Here is a 17,863-nt window from a genome sequence, read left to right as displayed (position 1 = left end):
ACAGGAAGAAGCAAGCAAAGGCAACAGGAGGTGGGGCCAGGGAAAAACAAGAAAACCGAAAGTTGTGAGAAGAGCCAAGTCAGGAAAGTGTGTCAAGAGGGAAAAAGTTATTCAACTGTGTCACTGCAGCCTTCTAGGAGGTCAGGTAAGCGAAGACAGAGACTCCACTACCAGACGGGCAAGATGGAGGTATCCGTGATGATGATAAAAGCTGTTTCAGTGAAATAGAAGGGAAGAAAGTCAGAGTAAACAGAAAACTTGATTTTCCCCACTCCAAACTTGTGGTACTAAAATAATTATTTTATCATTATTTTTTAAAAGTGCAGTAGAATACATATAGGAATTGCCATTTAAAGCTTTTTTTTTTTTTTGCAGCTGGGAAATCCAAACCCTTGACCTTGGTGTTACCAGCAGCACACTCTAAACAACTGAGCTAACCAGCCAGCCCTAAGCGTTTTTAAATATACAACTGAGTGGAATTAATTACACTCACCATGCTATGCAACTACTACCTCTATCTATTTCCAAAGTTTTTCGTCATCCTAAACATAAACTCTGTACTCATTAAGCAATAACTTCTCATTATTCCTTCCCCTTAGTTTCTGGTAACCTCAAACCTAATTCTGTCCCTGAAAATTTTTTTTTCTTTTTAATTTATTTTTTATTGAGACCCATAATAATTGTATATATTTATGGAGTACAATATGATATTTGGGTACATTTATACAGTGTGCAATGATCATATCAGGGCATTTAGCATATCCATCACCTCAAACATTTGTAACATCTTTGTGTTGGGAACATTCAACTTCCTCTCAACTAGCTACTGAAAATAATTTGTTGTTGACTGTAGTGTCCCTATAATGCTACAGAACACTAGATCTTGTTCTTCCTATTCCTCTACAATTTTTATCCATTTACTGCCTGTATTAGTCCGTTTCTGTTGCTTCTAACAAAATACCTGAAACTGGGTGATTTATAAAGAAAAACGAAATTTATTGCTTACAGTTTCTGAAGCTGGGAAGTCCAAATTCCAACTGGAGGTGGCGACAGTGACCCAGGGGTCTCACATTGCAAGATGGTGGAAGCAGAGAGAGCAGAGAGAGGGAAAGACAGACTCTCCTCTTCTTTAAAAGCCCTCAGAACCACACCCCTGACCACCACTTTTAATCCATTCACAACTTCAGGGTCCTACAATCCAATCACCTCTTCAAAGCTCCATCTTTCGATTACCATAATAGGATTTCCTACGCTCCTAACAGTCACAGTGGGGGCCAAGTTTCTAATATATAAAACTTGGGGGACAGAATTCTAGCTTCAGTGAGTTTTGGGAGAACATAATTCAATCCACTACATTACCCTTTCCCTATTCTTCCCTCCCTCCCCGCTCCCCTTACCAGTCTCTAGTAACCACTCTTCTGTCCTGTACTTCCATGAGATCAACTCTTTCAGCTACCATATATGAGTGAGAACGTGTGGTGTTTCTCTTTCTGTGCCTGGCTTATTTCACTTAACATAATTTTCTCCAAGCTCATCCATGTTGCTACAAATGGCAAAATTTTATTCTTTGTTATGGCTAAGTAGTATTCCATTGTATACGTATCACATTTTCTTTATCCAGTCATCCACTGATAGACACTTAGGTTGGTTCCAAATCTTGACTATTATGAATACAGCCATAATAAACACGGGAATGCTGGTGTCCCTTCAACTTGTTGACTTCCTTTCCTTTGGATATATTCTCAGTAGTGATATTGCTGGATTGTATGGTAGTTCTATTTGCAGTGTTTTGACAGACCTCCATACTATTTTTCATAACATCTGTACTAATAATAAACCTTACCATCAACAATGTATAAGAGTTCCCCTTTCTTTGCATCCTTGTAAAATAATTATTTTAAAAACTTAGATTTGGGGGCTGAAGTTACTAAGACTCCATTGTATTCTTCTATGCTTTTATATCTGTATAAATACAATATACCAAATATAAATGTTTTTACAAATACAAAACATAGAACACAAAATACCTTATTTGAACAAAAATGAGAACACACAAAAAATAAAGTACCAAAATGGTAGAATTTATGTGCTTCAATTTTGTTATAATATTAAATACAAAAATTTTAAAAGGGGATGGCTGGTTAGCTTAGTTGGTTAGAGTGTGGTGTTGTAACACCAAGGTCAAGGGTTTGGATACCTGTACCAGCCAATTGCCCCCCCAATTTTTTTTTTTAAAGAATAAAATATAATTTATAATTAAATTATCAAAATACAGAAAATAATAACCATAATATAGGAAAACCAGCATTCTTTTATCATTATGAGAATCACACAACAGCTGTTTGCAAACCTGGCTATGCATCAGAATCCCTGGGGGCTTCTGCTTCAGACCTACTGCAGGAAATGCTGAGCCCCAAGACCTCACATGACTCTGCTGTAGCCAGTTAAGCCACTGGAGGAGCTCTGAAATAGGTAAGACTCTTGAGAGCTTTGTCACTTGCTTTCTAAGCAGGAAATAGTGAGAGGCAGCAAGATCTACTGGAGGAGACTCCAGACTAGATTCCTAACTCTGTTCAAGAATGGCAGAAAGGATAAAGTACCAGTCAACAAATATTTACTGAGGACCTAATATGTATCTGGTACCACGCCAGGCACTGGAGTAACCCTCCATGATTTCTGTCCTCGTGGCGCTTTTAATCTAGTTGGGAAATTAGATAATAAACAAATAAACATGACTAGACAAGGTAATTAATTGAGATGTTAATCTGTATTTTGTTCTTATTATAGGTGTAAAGGTTAATTCTAGGTGTCAACTTGATTAGATTAAGGAATGCTGAGAAACCTGGTAAAGCTATCTTTTTAGGTCTGTCCAGCAGAGATTAGTATGAGAACCTGAGTGGACTGAGTGGGAAAGACCTACCCTCAGTGTGGATGGGAACCATCCAATCCACTAGGGGCCAAAAGAGAACAAAAAAAATGAAAAAAAGGTGAATATGTCTTTCTTATCTGCTGGAGCTGAGATACACTCTTCTCTCCTGTCCTTGGACATCAGAGCTCGAGACTCTTCAGCTTTTGGGTTCCAGGACTTATACCAAGGATGCCATCGGCTTCCTGGTTTTGAGGCCTTCGGACTTAGACTGAGCCACGGTACAGGTATTCAGTTTGCAGATAGACTACCGTGAGACTTTTTTTCACAATTGTGTGAGATAATTCCCCTACTAAATTCCCTCTCATATATTTATAACATATCCTATTGATTCTGTCTCTCTGGAGAACCCTGACTAATACAATAGGAAAGAAAGGTATTTTTTTCCTTGTCTTTTCCAAGGCACCTATTGAGTGAGAGCTCTATGTTCTAAACGCTTTCTTTCTCAGATTCAAAAACACAAACTGTGAAAACCTGAAAACCATCCAGGCTTATATTTTGAATGAGAGGAAGGCAATAAGTTTTACATCTACCAAAACACATTAAAATCAGGTTGAGGTCTATCAGTATTAGTTATTTGCATACTGATAGTTATGCAAATGATTCTTATCCATAGAAATGAAAACTATGGAGGTGGCAATGCAGTTGATTGATGACCTATGTATGTATGAATGTTTGAATTCTCCTTCAAGTGGTTGTTAACACCTTACTGATTCCCTCATTAACTGAGTGAAATAAAATCTTTGACATGTGTTTGTTTTATATTTGTATAAGACATGTTTTTATCTTTTAAAAAAATTATTCTTAAACATGTTATATCTACTTACCTAAACCATGTTTAGCTCAAAGCTCCTTCTATATTTTTAAATAATTTTTCCATATTTTTCTCTCATTATAATATTCTAAAATCCACATTAATTAATAATTAATGTGAAGTTTGTAGCAAGACCTAAACTCCTAAGTTAGTTCTTTCTTTTCCATTTGTCACTTTTTTTTAAGTACATAACTATTACAAGGTTTACCTTTGGTGCACCATCCTTTTGTATCCCTACGTCGTTAGTGGCAATTCCTTTCACACTACCATCTTCATGAAAAAGTACCTGAAAAGATAAAAAATTTATTTTCACCTTAGGATGCATAATAACCTTGAAAAGAAACAGTAAATAGTCTTAGATTTCTCAGAAAATGAACATGTTCTCTAGACTATAGAAATACAGGTCTTCAAGTGTTCAAGCAAAAAAAGAGACATGCTATTAAGGTTCTCCCTTGTAAAGTATAAAAGAACACAGCTCAGACAGTTGGAAATGAAAATGATGCCACAACCTTGATGAGAAAGAAAAGGGAGAGGCTACTAGAGAGGTTACTAGAGAAACCAGTAAGATTAAGCAAGAAGCTCTTTTCAGGTATCAAATTATGTGTCAAGTGTCTGAAATCAGGGCCTATAGCAAATGAAGAACATGAAGGTGGGGAGAGAAAGAAACAGTGTCAGGAAAGCTTACATCCCAAATGAGCTAAGAAACAAAAAAAACAAAGAAAACAAAACAGATAGAGGCTGAAGACAGCCCAAAGGGGATTAAAGATTATTTTTGGAGTAAGAAGGAAGGGGGAAAATAGTTCAAAAGTATAATTCTGAAGATGAGAAACAGCAATACTCTGTAACCCTCACTTGGTTTCTGTTTCCTCTCTGGAGGAAAATGCTCTTTGAATGGAAAAGTACAAAATGTACACTGGAATCATACAACAGATTATAAGAAAGCATGGGAATGGAGAGGTAAAACAAGAATGAGCAGCAATGGAAACGGGAGAAAAAGATATAAAGGTTTTATTTGATACCCTGAAAACAAATCAACAGTAGAATGTGGCTATGGACTAGAACTGAAGTCTGGCTCAGAAAATCACAAAATCAAAAACAAACAAACAAACAAACAAAAAAAAACCCACCACAAAACAAAAACCCCAAAACTGATAAATAGATCAGAAATCTATTGTTGAAGATCATTAAGAAACTGAGGAAAAGTGGAGAGGTACAAGAGACTGTAAGTATGTGTGTGTACTAAAAAACGAAAATCATAGATTTTATAAACCACCTACGTCTGATTTTTGACACTGATCACAGTAAAGAATTAACAACAAGAAATGCAAAATCCCACTCTTAGGTCCAAAAAACCAAATGCATATGTACGGGCTGTGAAAACAGAAATTTGCAGCAGCAAGTATAACACAGGGACCTATGTGTTTTATTTGACTTACATACTGTAAAGATAAAAACAAATCTAAAAAAATTTGAATTTTCTTTGTTGCCAAAAACAAGAGAACTTCCCCCTACCCCTCACTTTTCTTTTAGCATTTCCTTTAGCAAACGTCTAACTGTAAATCCTTTCTCTGTCTCTCTGAAATATATGGGAACCTTTCTACAAGCTAAATAAGCCTCTTGCCAGTTTTGCATCCTAGGAATGTCTTTCTTGTGGACTTTGGAGCAATCACTTTGAAATATGAACATCAAGGAGGTTGTGGTCCTGTCTTCTTGTCTCTGTGGGAGTCGGGGCTAGGTGGTTGGCTCCAAGCTGTACATTCCTGTTTATCAAAAAAATATGTTTTATTTTTATTTTGGGTAAAGACAATTAAATGTATGTAATGGATTGTACCTTAAACAAACTTATTGTTTGTTTAATTAATAAATTAATTTACACCTCCCACTTAGGACTGAGACCATGTGGTATTCATTCATTCATTCATTCATTCATTTATATCTTCCACTTATGAGTGAGACCATGTGGTATTTCTCTTTTTGTGTCTGGCTTACTTTACTTAACATAATTTTCTCCAAGCCCATCCATGCTGCTGCAAATGGCAGAATTTCATTCTTTTTTATGACTGAGGAGTATTCCATTGTGTACATATACCACATTTTCTTTATCCAATCATCCGTTGATGAATATTTAGGTTGGTTCCATATCTTGGCTATTGTGAATAGAGCTGCATTAAACATGAGAGTGCAGATGTCCTTTTGACATGATGATTTCCATTCCTTTGGGTATATACCCAGCGGTGGGATTGCTGGATCATATGGCAGTTCTATCTGTAGTTGTCTGAGAAACCTCCATACTGTTTTTCATAATGGCTGTACTAATTTACAATCCTACCAACAGTGTATAAGAGTTCCCCTTTCTCTGCATCCTCCTCAGCATTTGTTATTCTCTGTCTTTTTGATAATAGCCAGTCTAATCGGGGTGACATGATATCTCAATGTAGTTCTGATTTACAATTTTCTGATGATTAATGATGTTGAGCATTTTTTTCATATACCTATGGCCATCTGTATGTCCTCTTTTGAGAAATGTCTATTCAGCTCATTTGTCCATTTTAAAATCTGATTATTTGTTTTTTTACTCCTGACTTGTTTAAGTTCCTTGTATATCATGGATATTAATTCCTTGGCAGATGCTGAATGCTTTGAACTGAAGAAAATTGGAAAGACCTCAGAAGCAAGGTCTTTCTGACTTTCTTCCTTCCTTTTTTCTCCCACCCCTCTGTCTCCCCCAAAGCAAGTCACAGAAACCAGAATTCCTCTTCCCCAAGGTGGGTCATGGAAATTAGAACTCCTCTCTTCAAAGCAAGCCATAAAACCTAAAAAGGTTACTCTCTCCCTTTTCCCTTCAAGACCCTAATAACAGAGGGGACTTGCCCCATACCTAGTAAGAAGGAATGCTGTACAGAGAGATCAAGAAGAACGTGAGCAGACAGGCCTTGCTGGGTTTGCCCCCTCAGTGTGTTAACATGAGTTCATACCCGTTTGTCCAATCACATTTGTATATGCTTGCCTATTCTTCATGGAACATAAGCTTAAAAATACATAGTTTTCCCTGGGTCTTTGGGGGTCTTCATTTCTGATGGCTCCCCTGTTATGTAAAACTTGGACGAAATAAATTTGTTATGCTTTTCTCTAGTTAACCTGTCTTTCCTTGTAGCAGTGTCTTCCGTGACCCTTATGATGGGTGAGGAAAGATGTTACACCTTTCTGCCGCTACACTGAGAAAGGAAAAATTCCAGGGCTGGCTGGTTAGCTCACTTTGTTAGAGAATGGTGCTGACAGCACCAACGTCAAGGGTTCAGATCCCTATACCAGGCATTCACTGAGATAAACAAAAACTAAACAAAGAAAACTCCAGAGTAAAGGTGTGAAAGAAGAGAGAGCAGGGCATAATTATAATCAGAAAGTTGTCCTTGGAAGAGGGCATAAATTTGTTCTGTACACTATAAAAACAGTAGATAATTTCTGTTGAATATAAGAAAGAAATTACCAACAGCCCACAAATCAGAGAGAATTTTTCATCCCTTATGGTGTTCATTCATAACTTGAAAAATCACTTATGGGAGTACAATATATGGAATTCAAGTACTCTCTGGAATAGATCTTTTTAAGGTACCTTCTAAACTGGCAATTTTACAATTCTATGGCTTTTCTAAGACATTACTTCCATAAATACTAAAAACAAAACAAAACTACACAAACCTCAGCAGCAGCATAACCAGGATATACTTCAACACCAAGGGCTTCTGCTTGTTCTCCCATCCAGCTCACTAAATGTCCCAAGCGTACAATGTAATTGCCGTGATTATTCATCGGAAGACCTAAAATACATGCTTAATTTATAAATCTGACTTTTTGTTAATAAAACATCTCAAATAATAAATAATTAAAAAATTCTAATCAATGTGTATTTCTGCATAAACGTATACATTATCTTGATGGTCATACTTTCAACTTATTTTCTATAATTTTGATCTAGAGTTTTACTTTATTAAATTAAAAACAACATTAAAGCATCAAATTAAAAATTCCTGGTTGGCTTATAAGGCTACCTCAATTCTTCTAGACTGGAAGACAAAAGAACTGGGTTCTAGACTGCTTTCCCACCAGCTAGCTGTATATCTTTGGGTAAATCCTTCAAATCTCTGGACCTCAGTTTTCTCATCTGTAAAAGGCGGAATTTCACAAGATGAAATGTAGTTCCTTTCAGCTGCAGAATTCCGTTGTTCTACGAGTATTTGTCATATCTTACCTGGAAGAATTGGCACAGGAATTCTATATTTCTCTGTTAAAATTCCAAATCTGTCTTCTGTTACAGGAGTGTTAAGTGGAGCCTAGAAACGAAAGAGGAAACAACAAGGTTCTAGTTCATATTTGTAAGGGTAAATATAAATACAAAACGCTTTTAGCGTTACTATGGAGACAAAAGGAAAAGGGAACTCCCCCTCACTTTTCTTTACCCATTTCCTTTAGAAAACTTGTAAATGTAAATCCTTTCTCTGTCTCTTTGAGATGTATAAGCCTCTTGCCAGTTGTGCATCCCAAAATGTCTTTCTTGGGAGCCTTGGAGACATCTTTGAAATGTGAACAGCATGTCTCCCTTTGTCAGTAGGAGTTTAGCCTTGGCACTTGACTCCAAGTTGAAACTTCCTGATTGTTGAAAAGATAAGTTTCATTTTTCTTTTGGATGAAGACAATTAATACACATGCAATAAATTTTACCTGCCAGTTATATATATGTAAGCGAGTGCCAAAGCAATAAAGGCCTTTGATATGAAAAATGTTTTCTCTCTACAAGGGGACTTTAAAATATTCATGAAAAATGTTATTAAAAGATGAAAATAAAAAATATAAACTTTATTTCTCAACATAAGCTCCACCAAGTTGAAAACACTTTTGTAAGTGACGATACCAGACATTTAGTCCATCCCTAAAGAACTAAGGGTCTTGGGAATTTAACCATGTTAATGCAGTTTTTTCACATTATTAACTGAAGAAAAATGGGTGCCCTTTAAAGATTTTTTAAGCTTAGAAGACAGAAAGAAGTCAGAAAGGGCTAAATCAGGGCTGTAAGGTCGATGTCTAATGATTTCTCATTGAAAGTCTCACAAAACTGCCCTATTAGATGAGAGGATTGAGCAGGAGCACTGGTGTGGTAGAGAAGGACTCTCTGGTGAAGCTCTCCCAGGCGTTTTTCTGCGAAAGCTTTGGCTAACTTTTTGAAAACACTCTATAATAAGCTGAAGTTACTATTCTCTGGCCCTCCAGAAAGTCAGCAAGCAAAATGCTTTTAGCGTCCCAAAAAACTGTTACCATGACCTGTGCTCCTGATTGGTCTGCTTTTGCTTGGATTGGACTACACCACCTCCTGGCAGCCATTGCTTTGCTGAGCTTTGTCTCCAGGACTGTACTGGGAAAGTCACGTTTCACCTCCTGTTACAATTCGTTGGAGCAATGCTTAAGGATCTTGATCTCACTTGTTTAAAATCTCTACTGAAAGCTCTGCTCTTGTCTGCAGCTGGTCTGGGCACAACAGTTTTTGCAACCACCAAGCAGAAAGTCTGCTCAACTGTAATTTTTCAGTCAGAATTGTGTAGGATGAACCAAATGATATGTCTACGGTGTTGGCTATTGTTTCTGATTGATTTTTTCCTCATGAATGTGGATTGTCTGCCACTGATGGCTTCATCTTTGAGATCATCTCATCCCTTCTTAAAATGAGTTACCCACTTGTAAACCGCTGATTTCTTTGGGGGCACTATCCCCATAAACTTTTTGTAAAGCATCAATTATTTCACCGTTCTTCCACCCACGTGTCACCATCAATTTTATGTGTGTTCTTGCTTCGATTTTAGGGGAATTTATGTTGCTCTGACAGGGGATCTTTTCAAACTAATGTCTTATCCTTCTTAGTGCTTCAAACTAGATCCTGTTGAGACTCTTATAACAAGTCAGTATGAGTTTATTCTGGTACCAAAAAATTTTTGAAATTCAGGCATAGTTTTTCCCTAATACACATTGTCCATAAACTTTATTAAGATGTTTCATATTAGAATTGATATTACGGGAATAATAATTCAATGATATCTGTTTCTCATAAAATATTGAGAACAGAAATTTAATTAGGCATGATTAAAATATTTGTAGTTTAAAGGAACTTGATATTTTAAAAAGAGCACAGATAAAATTTCTGGAATTCAATTTACTCCTCGTGGAAAAAATACAGATGATAATTATATAATTTTTGGACCTTTACCAAGTATATTCATAGACACTGAATATTCTAACTTTGGAGGTATGACACATATAACCCACCTTATAGAAGAAAATACTGAGAGAACGAGATTTTAACCAAGTTCATACAAATTCTGAGGGCCATAAAACTACCACTTGGTCCTCTGCATACCATACCTGTAGCTTTTCTGCTTAGTTTATGGGTGGTCATATTAATTAATGTTTTTTTAGAAAAACCTTTCTAATTTTTTTAGAAAATTGGATGATCCTTTTTGACTTTAGATATTGCATTGTCCCAGAAAATTTTATATAACACTTTATTAAAAACAATGATACAGACAGAGAGAATCAAGATGGCCCCCAATGTCACTCTCTCCCGCAACTGACCAATTTACAACTATTAAAAAGCAAAGACCACCAAGCTGGAACTGCTAGAGCTCAGGGGAAGAGGAGGAGAGAACTACAGAGTTCATGAAGGTGGGAGAAACCGCAATGAGAGAAGGAAGGGACCACTCTGACTGTTTTGAGACACAGTCATTTCAAGGCTGGCCCTGGTGAGCACACAGAGCAAGAGCTGGCAAAATCCACAGCCGTGCCCCTTGTGTGAAGTTGCTTGGAGACTGCAGAGGAGAGGAAGGCCTTGGTGATTCCCAGGCCAGCAAGACCACTGACAGGGTTCCTGTGGACCCACACAGGAGCAAGGGGCCACAGACAACTGAAAAAAGGAGCTACTGAAAGGCTGGTGAGTCATTGTAAGGGACGGGCGCATGGCCTGCCCCATGGGAAGTGTTTGGAATACAGGGGGTGGGGGAAACTGGTCTACTGGGGGAAAACTGGGGCACAGCATGGACAGCTGATCTGCTCCCCAATCAGCACAGGCCCATTCAGTGGAGACTGGTCAGAAATATAGAACTGCAGGGGGTGCGGTTTGCTGAAAGGACTCAGGCCCAGCCCAGAGTTTCCACATAATCCAGGTGTATCGGATCTCACTAGACCAGGAAGTGCTTAAAAGGTCAACAATTAAAACCTGAGCTGCACAAAAATCCTTCCCCAGAGAATCAGCAGCAAAGCAGCAATTTAGCTCAACCACAGGACTCATCTGCTGGTTCCCACAAGAAGTTCCCCCATTTTAGAAGTAAGCAAAGGATGACAAAGTATTCCAGTGTGGAGTTTATGTGGTGGGGGTAGCTAATAATCCAACACATAACTGAAAGAAAACACAAATAACCCCCAGATCAGAGACAAAGTTCTGATATTAACCAGTAAATGTCTAATACCACCAAAAACACCTACAAAACCCAGAAGGGCTGGAAGCTTCCTGGGCTCCTGAGCTGGGGTGAGGGGGCCCCAAGGGCCTTAGCCATGCTACCCTGATGTCTGCATCCAGCCCAGTGATGACTGAGCCACCAATGCAAGTCCCCCAGTCTCCCGAGCTGGGGTGGGGGTGTTGAGGGCCTCAGCTACACCCCCTGATGTTCGTCTCCAGCCCAGCAACAACCGAGCCATCGCCAGAAAACCCCCAGACTCTCAAGCCAGAGTAGGGGGTGGCCTGTGGGCCTCAGCTACACCCCCCACCCTCTGCAATGAGACCAGTAAAGGAGCCAGCTGTAGGCCAGCCCTGCCCTTCACTCCCACCTCCATCCAACCCCCCGCTCTGCAATAAAAACAAAAAAAAACATGGTACAAATACCTACAGAACAAGTTAAAAAAATACTCTTAAAATAAAAAATGTTGTATTTCATTTGGTACAAATATTGAAAGGTTTTCTCAAGATCATGCCTTCTCATAAATCTAGTACATAAATACAATACGTAGATGACATTATATAAAAATATGAGTTAATATCTTAAATTATAACTCTATCTGTTAAGATTCAATCTTTTTTGCTCTTTTCAAATTAAAAAAATAATGTATATATAAAATTATTCCCTAAGTGATAGAATTACATGGAAAAGGTTCCCTATATTCCATTAATTCAGAAATAGAGATATAATAAAGATTAGTGTTTGTATAAAAAACAATTTTTCATACCCCCTTCTCCTTCCAGTCTGGGAAGAGTTCTTTAAAAGCACCTGGATCAAGGCAAGCCCCTGAGAGAGTATGAGCTCCTATTTGAGCAGCCTTTTCCACTAGACACACACGAATGTCCTTTTCATGTTTAGCAGCCAACTGCTTTAGCCGAACAGCAGCAGAGAGCCCTGCAGGGCCTGCACCAACTATTACTACATCTGCTTCTTCCGCAAACCTCTCCATGTTCACTCCTGGGAGGAAAAAAATGTTAAAAATATAGACAAAAATTCTGGAATTAATATGACCTGATATTCACGTAATAAATCACATGCTGGTTTAAAAATATCCTCTACGTGTCAGAGCATTATTTATAAAAATTCTCCCTGTGCTTTGCACAGTAATTACATTAGGTATATTATTATATTAGTTTGATGTTTTCTTAGGTTCTGCTCCAGTTCATATCTTATTTTAGCTTCCATTAACTAGCTTTTGGCTTTGAGATTTATTATTATAAATTTAACAAATATTTGCTTATCTAAATAGTAATATGTAACATATTTGGTAAAGCCATAACATATTAAATGCGTTTAAACTATCATAAAAAATATAATGTACCCCTCCACAAAATAATATGAAGTATCTAGAAGAATCTCAAGTATTTTACACAAATTATTACTTACCTTCCCACCGCTTGTCTTTATCTCGGGGATAAACAGTATAGTGGGTAGTAATTCGAGGTACAACAGAAGTTGAAGACCATCTTGTAGCATACAGAGGTAGATAATTTCTCTTAATTTTTAAGGCATGAAAGCACTGATATGCTGCACAAAAATTATGAACATTATTATCTTTTTTCAATTAGTTTTCCTTAGGAGTAGATTGAAAAAACATATAAACTCCATGATCATACTCAATAAGTCATATAAACTGAAACAGACTGTATTCTTTCCTAGATGAACAATTCAGTTAGCTTTTTCTTATAAAGCAATGTTTTCAAATCTTAAATACCTTAAAACTATCTAATAAATTTACTTGATTTAGCTCATGTCAGGCTTAACCTATAAACAGGATGACAATATGATTAGTCGTTCAAACTGGACACTTTTGAGAGTAAAACAGGGCAGTATTAATGATTATATTGGGCCAACGGTAAACTGGGTTTTATGGTCAGCTTCTTTTTAAAGTTGTTTTAAAGTTTAAAGTTTTAAGTTGACCCACCCATATGGCAGTATCTTCTGAGAGTCATAAAAAATGCATATATATTTTGAGTCAGCAAACAGTATTTTATGGAAATAAACAGAAGTATGCAAAGATTTATCTGTACAAATGTTCATTAAACCTTCTCTATTGTCCTCAAAACTTGGTCTCCACCTCCTCTTTCCCTTCCCTGGTGCAGTGACCCCAGTATCAAACCTCGTAAAGACAGAAGCAATTAGACAGGAACTCTCTCAATTCTTTGGCAACAACCTCTAATATATCTCTATTTGTACCTGTATTTTGTTCATTCTCTCTGATTATAACCGAAGACATGTCTTTTCTCCCCACTAAGGTGAATTCTTTTACTTGAATGATGAGGCTTATCTCTCCCGTGTTCTTAGAAAAATTCCTCCATCTGATAACCTCCCTTCTTCCTGTATCTGGAATTTCTGAGTCCCTTCTCTGCCTCTGTTCTCCTTGATAGTCTTTCCTATTATAAAAAAAGGACAGAAAATCCTCCCATGGTACTAGCACTGATGGATATAAAAGTTTATATTTGAAACTATCTAATATAGTAATGCACCTCATATGTTTCAGTCAACGATGGACTGCATATATGATGACAGTCTTACAAGATTATAATGAAGTAAAAAATTCCCATCATCTAGTGACAATGTAGTGCAATTACTTTAGTTCTTTATAAATTTAGTGTAGTTCAAGTGTACAGGGTTATAAAGTCTACAGCAGTGCACAGTATGTCCTGGGTCTTCACATTCACTCACCACTCACTCACCCAGAGCAACTTCCAGTCCTGCAAGCTCCATTCACGGTAAGTGCCCTAAATGGGTGCACTGTTTTTGTTTTTTTTTTAACCTTTTATACCACATTTTTACTGTACCTTTTCTGTGTTTAGATAGATTTAGGTGCACAAATACTTTTGTGTTACAATTGCCCACAGTATTCAATACAGTAACATGCTGCACAGGTTCGTAGCCTAGGAGCAAATAGGCTATACCATACAGCCCAGGTGTGTAGTGGGCTGTACTACCTAGGTTTGTGTAAGTGCACTCCAGGATGTTTTCACAATGATGAAATCACCTAACAGTCTCAGAACGTATCCCCATCATTAAGCGACTGTAACTAGAAGTCTATTATAGTAGAAGGGATAGAATAACAAGAGAAACAGAATAAGGAGTTGAGAAATACAAGAGTACTTCAAAAAGTTCATGGAAGGATTTGTATTGTCTCTAAATTCTATTTTTCCACCATCCTTTTGAAGTACCCTCACAGAATACACATAGGGATTTGGTATTTTTCCATTTGGAAAAAGTATACTCTGCTCCTTATTTCAAAATTTATTACATTTGATGAAAGATTTTAACAGAAGAATTCAAAGTATAAAAGATTATGGTGACATATCCACAAATTCCTTGATTCTTCTCCTTTTCAGTCTGGGCTGGACTTATTGACTAGCTTCTAAAAGCAGAGCATGGAAAGAAAAAATATTAACTTTACAATAGAGAAATATGGTAGACCACTTTAGCCAAGTGATCAAGTTTAACATTATCAGCAATAAGACATATTGATATTACATACCCGCTCATATGATGCAACGAGAAGGTTCTTCACCTCTGTGGTACAACATCTCCAAATATCTTTTACCTCAGTCTAATCATAACAAATCATCAGACAAACTCATACTGAGAAGCACTCCACAAAATGCCTGACCAATACATATCAAAAGTGTCAAGGTCAAGAGGGATAAGAAAAGACAGAGGAACTGGCACATTGAAGTAGACTAAGAAGATAAGACAACGAAAAGCTATGTTGTGCTCTGGGGTGAATCTTGGAACAGAACAAGAAAATCTGAAGAGTCTACAGTTTAATTAACAGTTTTTCATATGTATGATAAGGAACTTATATCGAGAATATATAAAGAACTCGTGTTTCATAATAAAAAACCAAATAATCCAATTAAAAAGCTGGCAAAGGATCTGAATAGACATTTCTCCAAAGAAGATGTACAAATGGTCAATAAGCACATGAAAAGACACTCAACAACATCAGCAGTCAGGGAAATGCAACTCATAACCACAATGGGATACTTACATCCACTAGGTTGGCTATAGCCAAGAAGACAGATAACAAGAAGTGTTGGCAAGGATGTGGAAAACTAGGAACCCTAATGCACTGCTGGTGGGAATTTAAAACAGTGCAGCATTTGGTAAAGGGACACGAAAATCAACTACATTGTATATTGATAAATTAAAATTTTAAAAAAATGGTGCAGCACCTTTGGAAAACAGTCTGGCAGTTCCTCAAAAAGGTTAAACATAGAGTTTTCATATGACCTACTCCTAGGTATATATCTAAGATAAATAAAAACATACATCCATGCAAAAACTTGTATATGAATGCTCATAAGTGAATTATTCCTAACAGCCCCGAAGTGGAAACAACCCAAATACCCATCAATTAATGAATAAATAAAAAGTGATAGCTCCATACAATGAAACATTACTCAGCAATAAAAAGAAATTAAGTACTGAAACATGCTACAACATGGATGAATCTTGAAAACAATATATTATGTGAAAGAAGTCAGTTGCAAAAAAAGAACATATATGAATCTATGTACATGAAATATCCAGAATAGACTAATCTATAGAGATAGAAAGTAGATTAGTTGTAATATATGGCTGGAGAGGTTGGGGAGTGACTGTTCATATGGATGGGGTTTCTTTTGGGGATGATGAAAATGTTCTAAAGTAGATTGTAGTGATGATTACACAACTCTGTGAATATGCTAAAAACCACTGAATTTTAAATAACATAAATTGCAATGGTATGTGACTTATACCTCAATAAAGCTGTTATTAAAAAAGCACATTTACAGTCACATACAAAAATATTATGAGGAAAACACGTAATTTTTTTTAGAATCTAGGATTTGGAAAGGGTTTTCTAAGTATTACAAAAATCTCAAAAATCATAAGATCATTTGACTAAAATTTAAACCATCTATATGACCATTCTAATTAACAGTGGATAAATGTAATTGTACATTTGTCAAAACCCATAGAATTTACAACAGAGTGAACCCTGAGGTGAACAATGTATTTTGGTCAATAACAATGTATTAATATTGGTTCATCAATTGTAACAAATGTACCATATCAATGCAAGATGTTAATTATAGGGGGAACTGGGGTTGGGGAGTCAGGGAGAGTTACATGGGAACCCTGTATTTTCTGCTCAATTTTTCTTTAAACCTGTAACTGTTAAAAAAAAAAAAAAAAAGTTTACTAATTCAAAACAAAACCAAAAAAAGGGCAATATGGAAAGGCAGTGGGTTAAGTGCACTGGCTTTAGAATCTGTCTACTTTATGTTTGAATTTAACAGCAATGAAAGCTTCAGCAAGTTATTTAACTTGCCACTGAATCAGCTCGGAAGTTTATGGTCATTCTTTGTCTTGTAGATACTGGTAAACAAAAAATCTGCTCTGACCGGGTCAGCTAAATTATAGTTCTTTGGGAGATTTGGGCTAAGTTAGTAATCATGTGCACCCATCCTGGAAAACATTATAAGACCATTTTTACTTTGAAGCAGAAAAGATGATACCAGAATGCCATAAAATAACCTGGAATGCCTCTTATGACCTGCATCCTAGATCCCTGAATGTAGGATGTAACCTAGTAACGATTCCAAATCTATAGTCACGTACAACCAATAGAAAACTTGTTGAAGTAATTAGGTGGGGTAATAAAATGCTAAGCTCTGTTGGCCTTCTTCAGAGAGCATTTCTCAGGGCAACCTGAACTACACATCTCCCTGGTTGCAATCATCACATTAGCTCAATAAATCCATGCTATATGTATTTGGTCTCAATTTCTTTTTAGGTCATCGATAAAATAATGAAGGATCCAGTACATGTCTTACACAAAGCAAGTCACTTATACCTATTTTTTAACTAAATAAGTACCTTCCTATTTACAATTTCAACTGTCATTCAAGAATCTGCAAATCTCTGCTTTAATTTCTGGCATAGAGCAATAATAACAGTGTAGCCTTGCCTAACTTTTATACTGTCTCTTACTATAAAGAATCTATTTGCAAATGAACAATTTCTAAAAATGGACTGTAACAAATAGTAAAGAATTTCACATGGACTTAGGTTATATAATACAATTCACATTTTCATCGACACACTCAACAGTTAAGAATTTTCAATCTTAGTACCACACCTTATCCTTTAAAACTTCATGAGGCGAGGTAGCTACAATACCCATTTATAGCAGATAAATAAAAATTCAGATGATCTCTAGCCAAACTCAATCTCAGTCCTTTCAAACATGCTATCAAGTTCTGATTATACTTCAATTTGAAATTATCTCTGAAGTCATGGAACATAAGGCTGTGGTAAAATCAAGTTGTTTTCTTTCTTTCTTTCTGATTAAATGGAGAGATGACATGTTTTAATAAAGTTAGCCTGTCACAGCCTATTTATTTTTATTCTTTAGCACTCAACTGCACAATAAATGTTTTGATGTTTTATTCTTTCCAATAAATTTTTTAAAAAAGTAATAACCTGGCATCAGACAATCAATAATTAAAAAGATTATGATGAATGCAGGAGGGAAAGATTTGGAGTAGCTGAACTTTAAATCCTTTTAAACACTTAAAG

General features: G+C 36.5%; 1 protein-coding gene across 2 annotated transcripts in view; it reads right to left on the bottom strand.

Annotated features, from left to right (window-relative positions):
• Nucleotides 1-17,863, bottom strand: part of ETFDH (electron transfer flavoprotein dehydrogenase) — a 33,471-nt gene that overhangs the window by 13,700 nt on the left and 1,908 nt on the right. The window contains exons 2-7 of one of the 2 annotated variants that reach the window (XM_063107372.1): nt 13,472-13,668; nt 12,662-12,802; nt 12,003-12,232; nt 7,990-8,071; nt 7,440-7,558; nt 3,949-4,026 (exon numbers count right to left, since the gene is read on the bottom strand). In XM_063107372.1, coding sequence (XP_062963442.1) covers nt 3,949-4,026; nt 7,440-7,558; nt 7,990-8,071; nt 12,003-12,232; nt 12,662-12,802; nt 13,472-13,511 — 690 coding nt within the window. In that variant the 5' untranslated portion in view covers nt 13,512-13,668. The remainder of the gene's footprint in view (nt 1-3,948; nt 4,027-7,439; nt 7,559-7,989; nt 8,072-12,002; nt 12,233-12,661; nt 12,803-13,471; nt 13,669-17,863) is intronic. The other variant, XM_063107373.1, reaches the window with a different exon arrangement.

This window comes from Cynocephalus volans, chromosome 9 (assembly GCF_027409185.1).
Source record: "Cynocephalus volans isolate mCynVol1 chromosome 9, mCynVol1.pri, whole genome shotgun sequence".
NCBI classification, from domain to species: Eukaryota; Metazoa; Chordata; class Mammalia; order Dermoptera; family Cynocephalidae; genus Cynocephalus; species Cynocephalus volans.
This window is presented reverse-complemented; position numbering and strand designations above follow the sequence as displayed.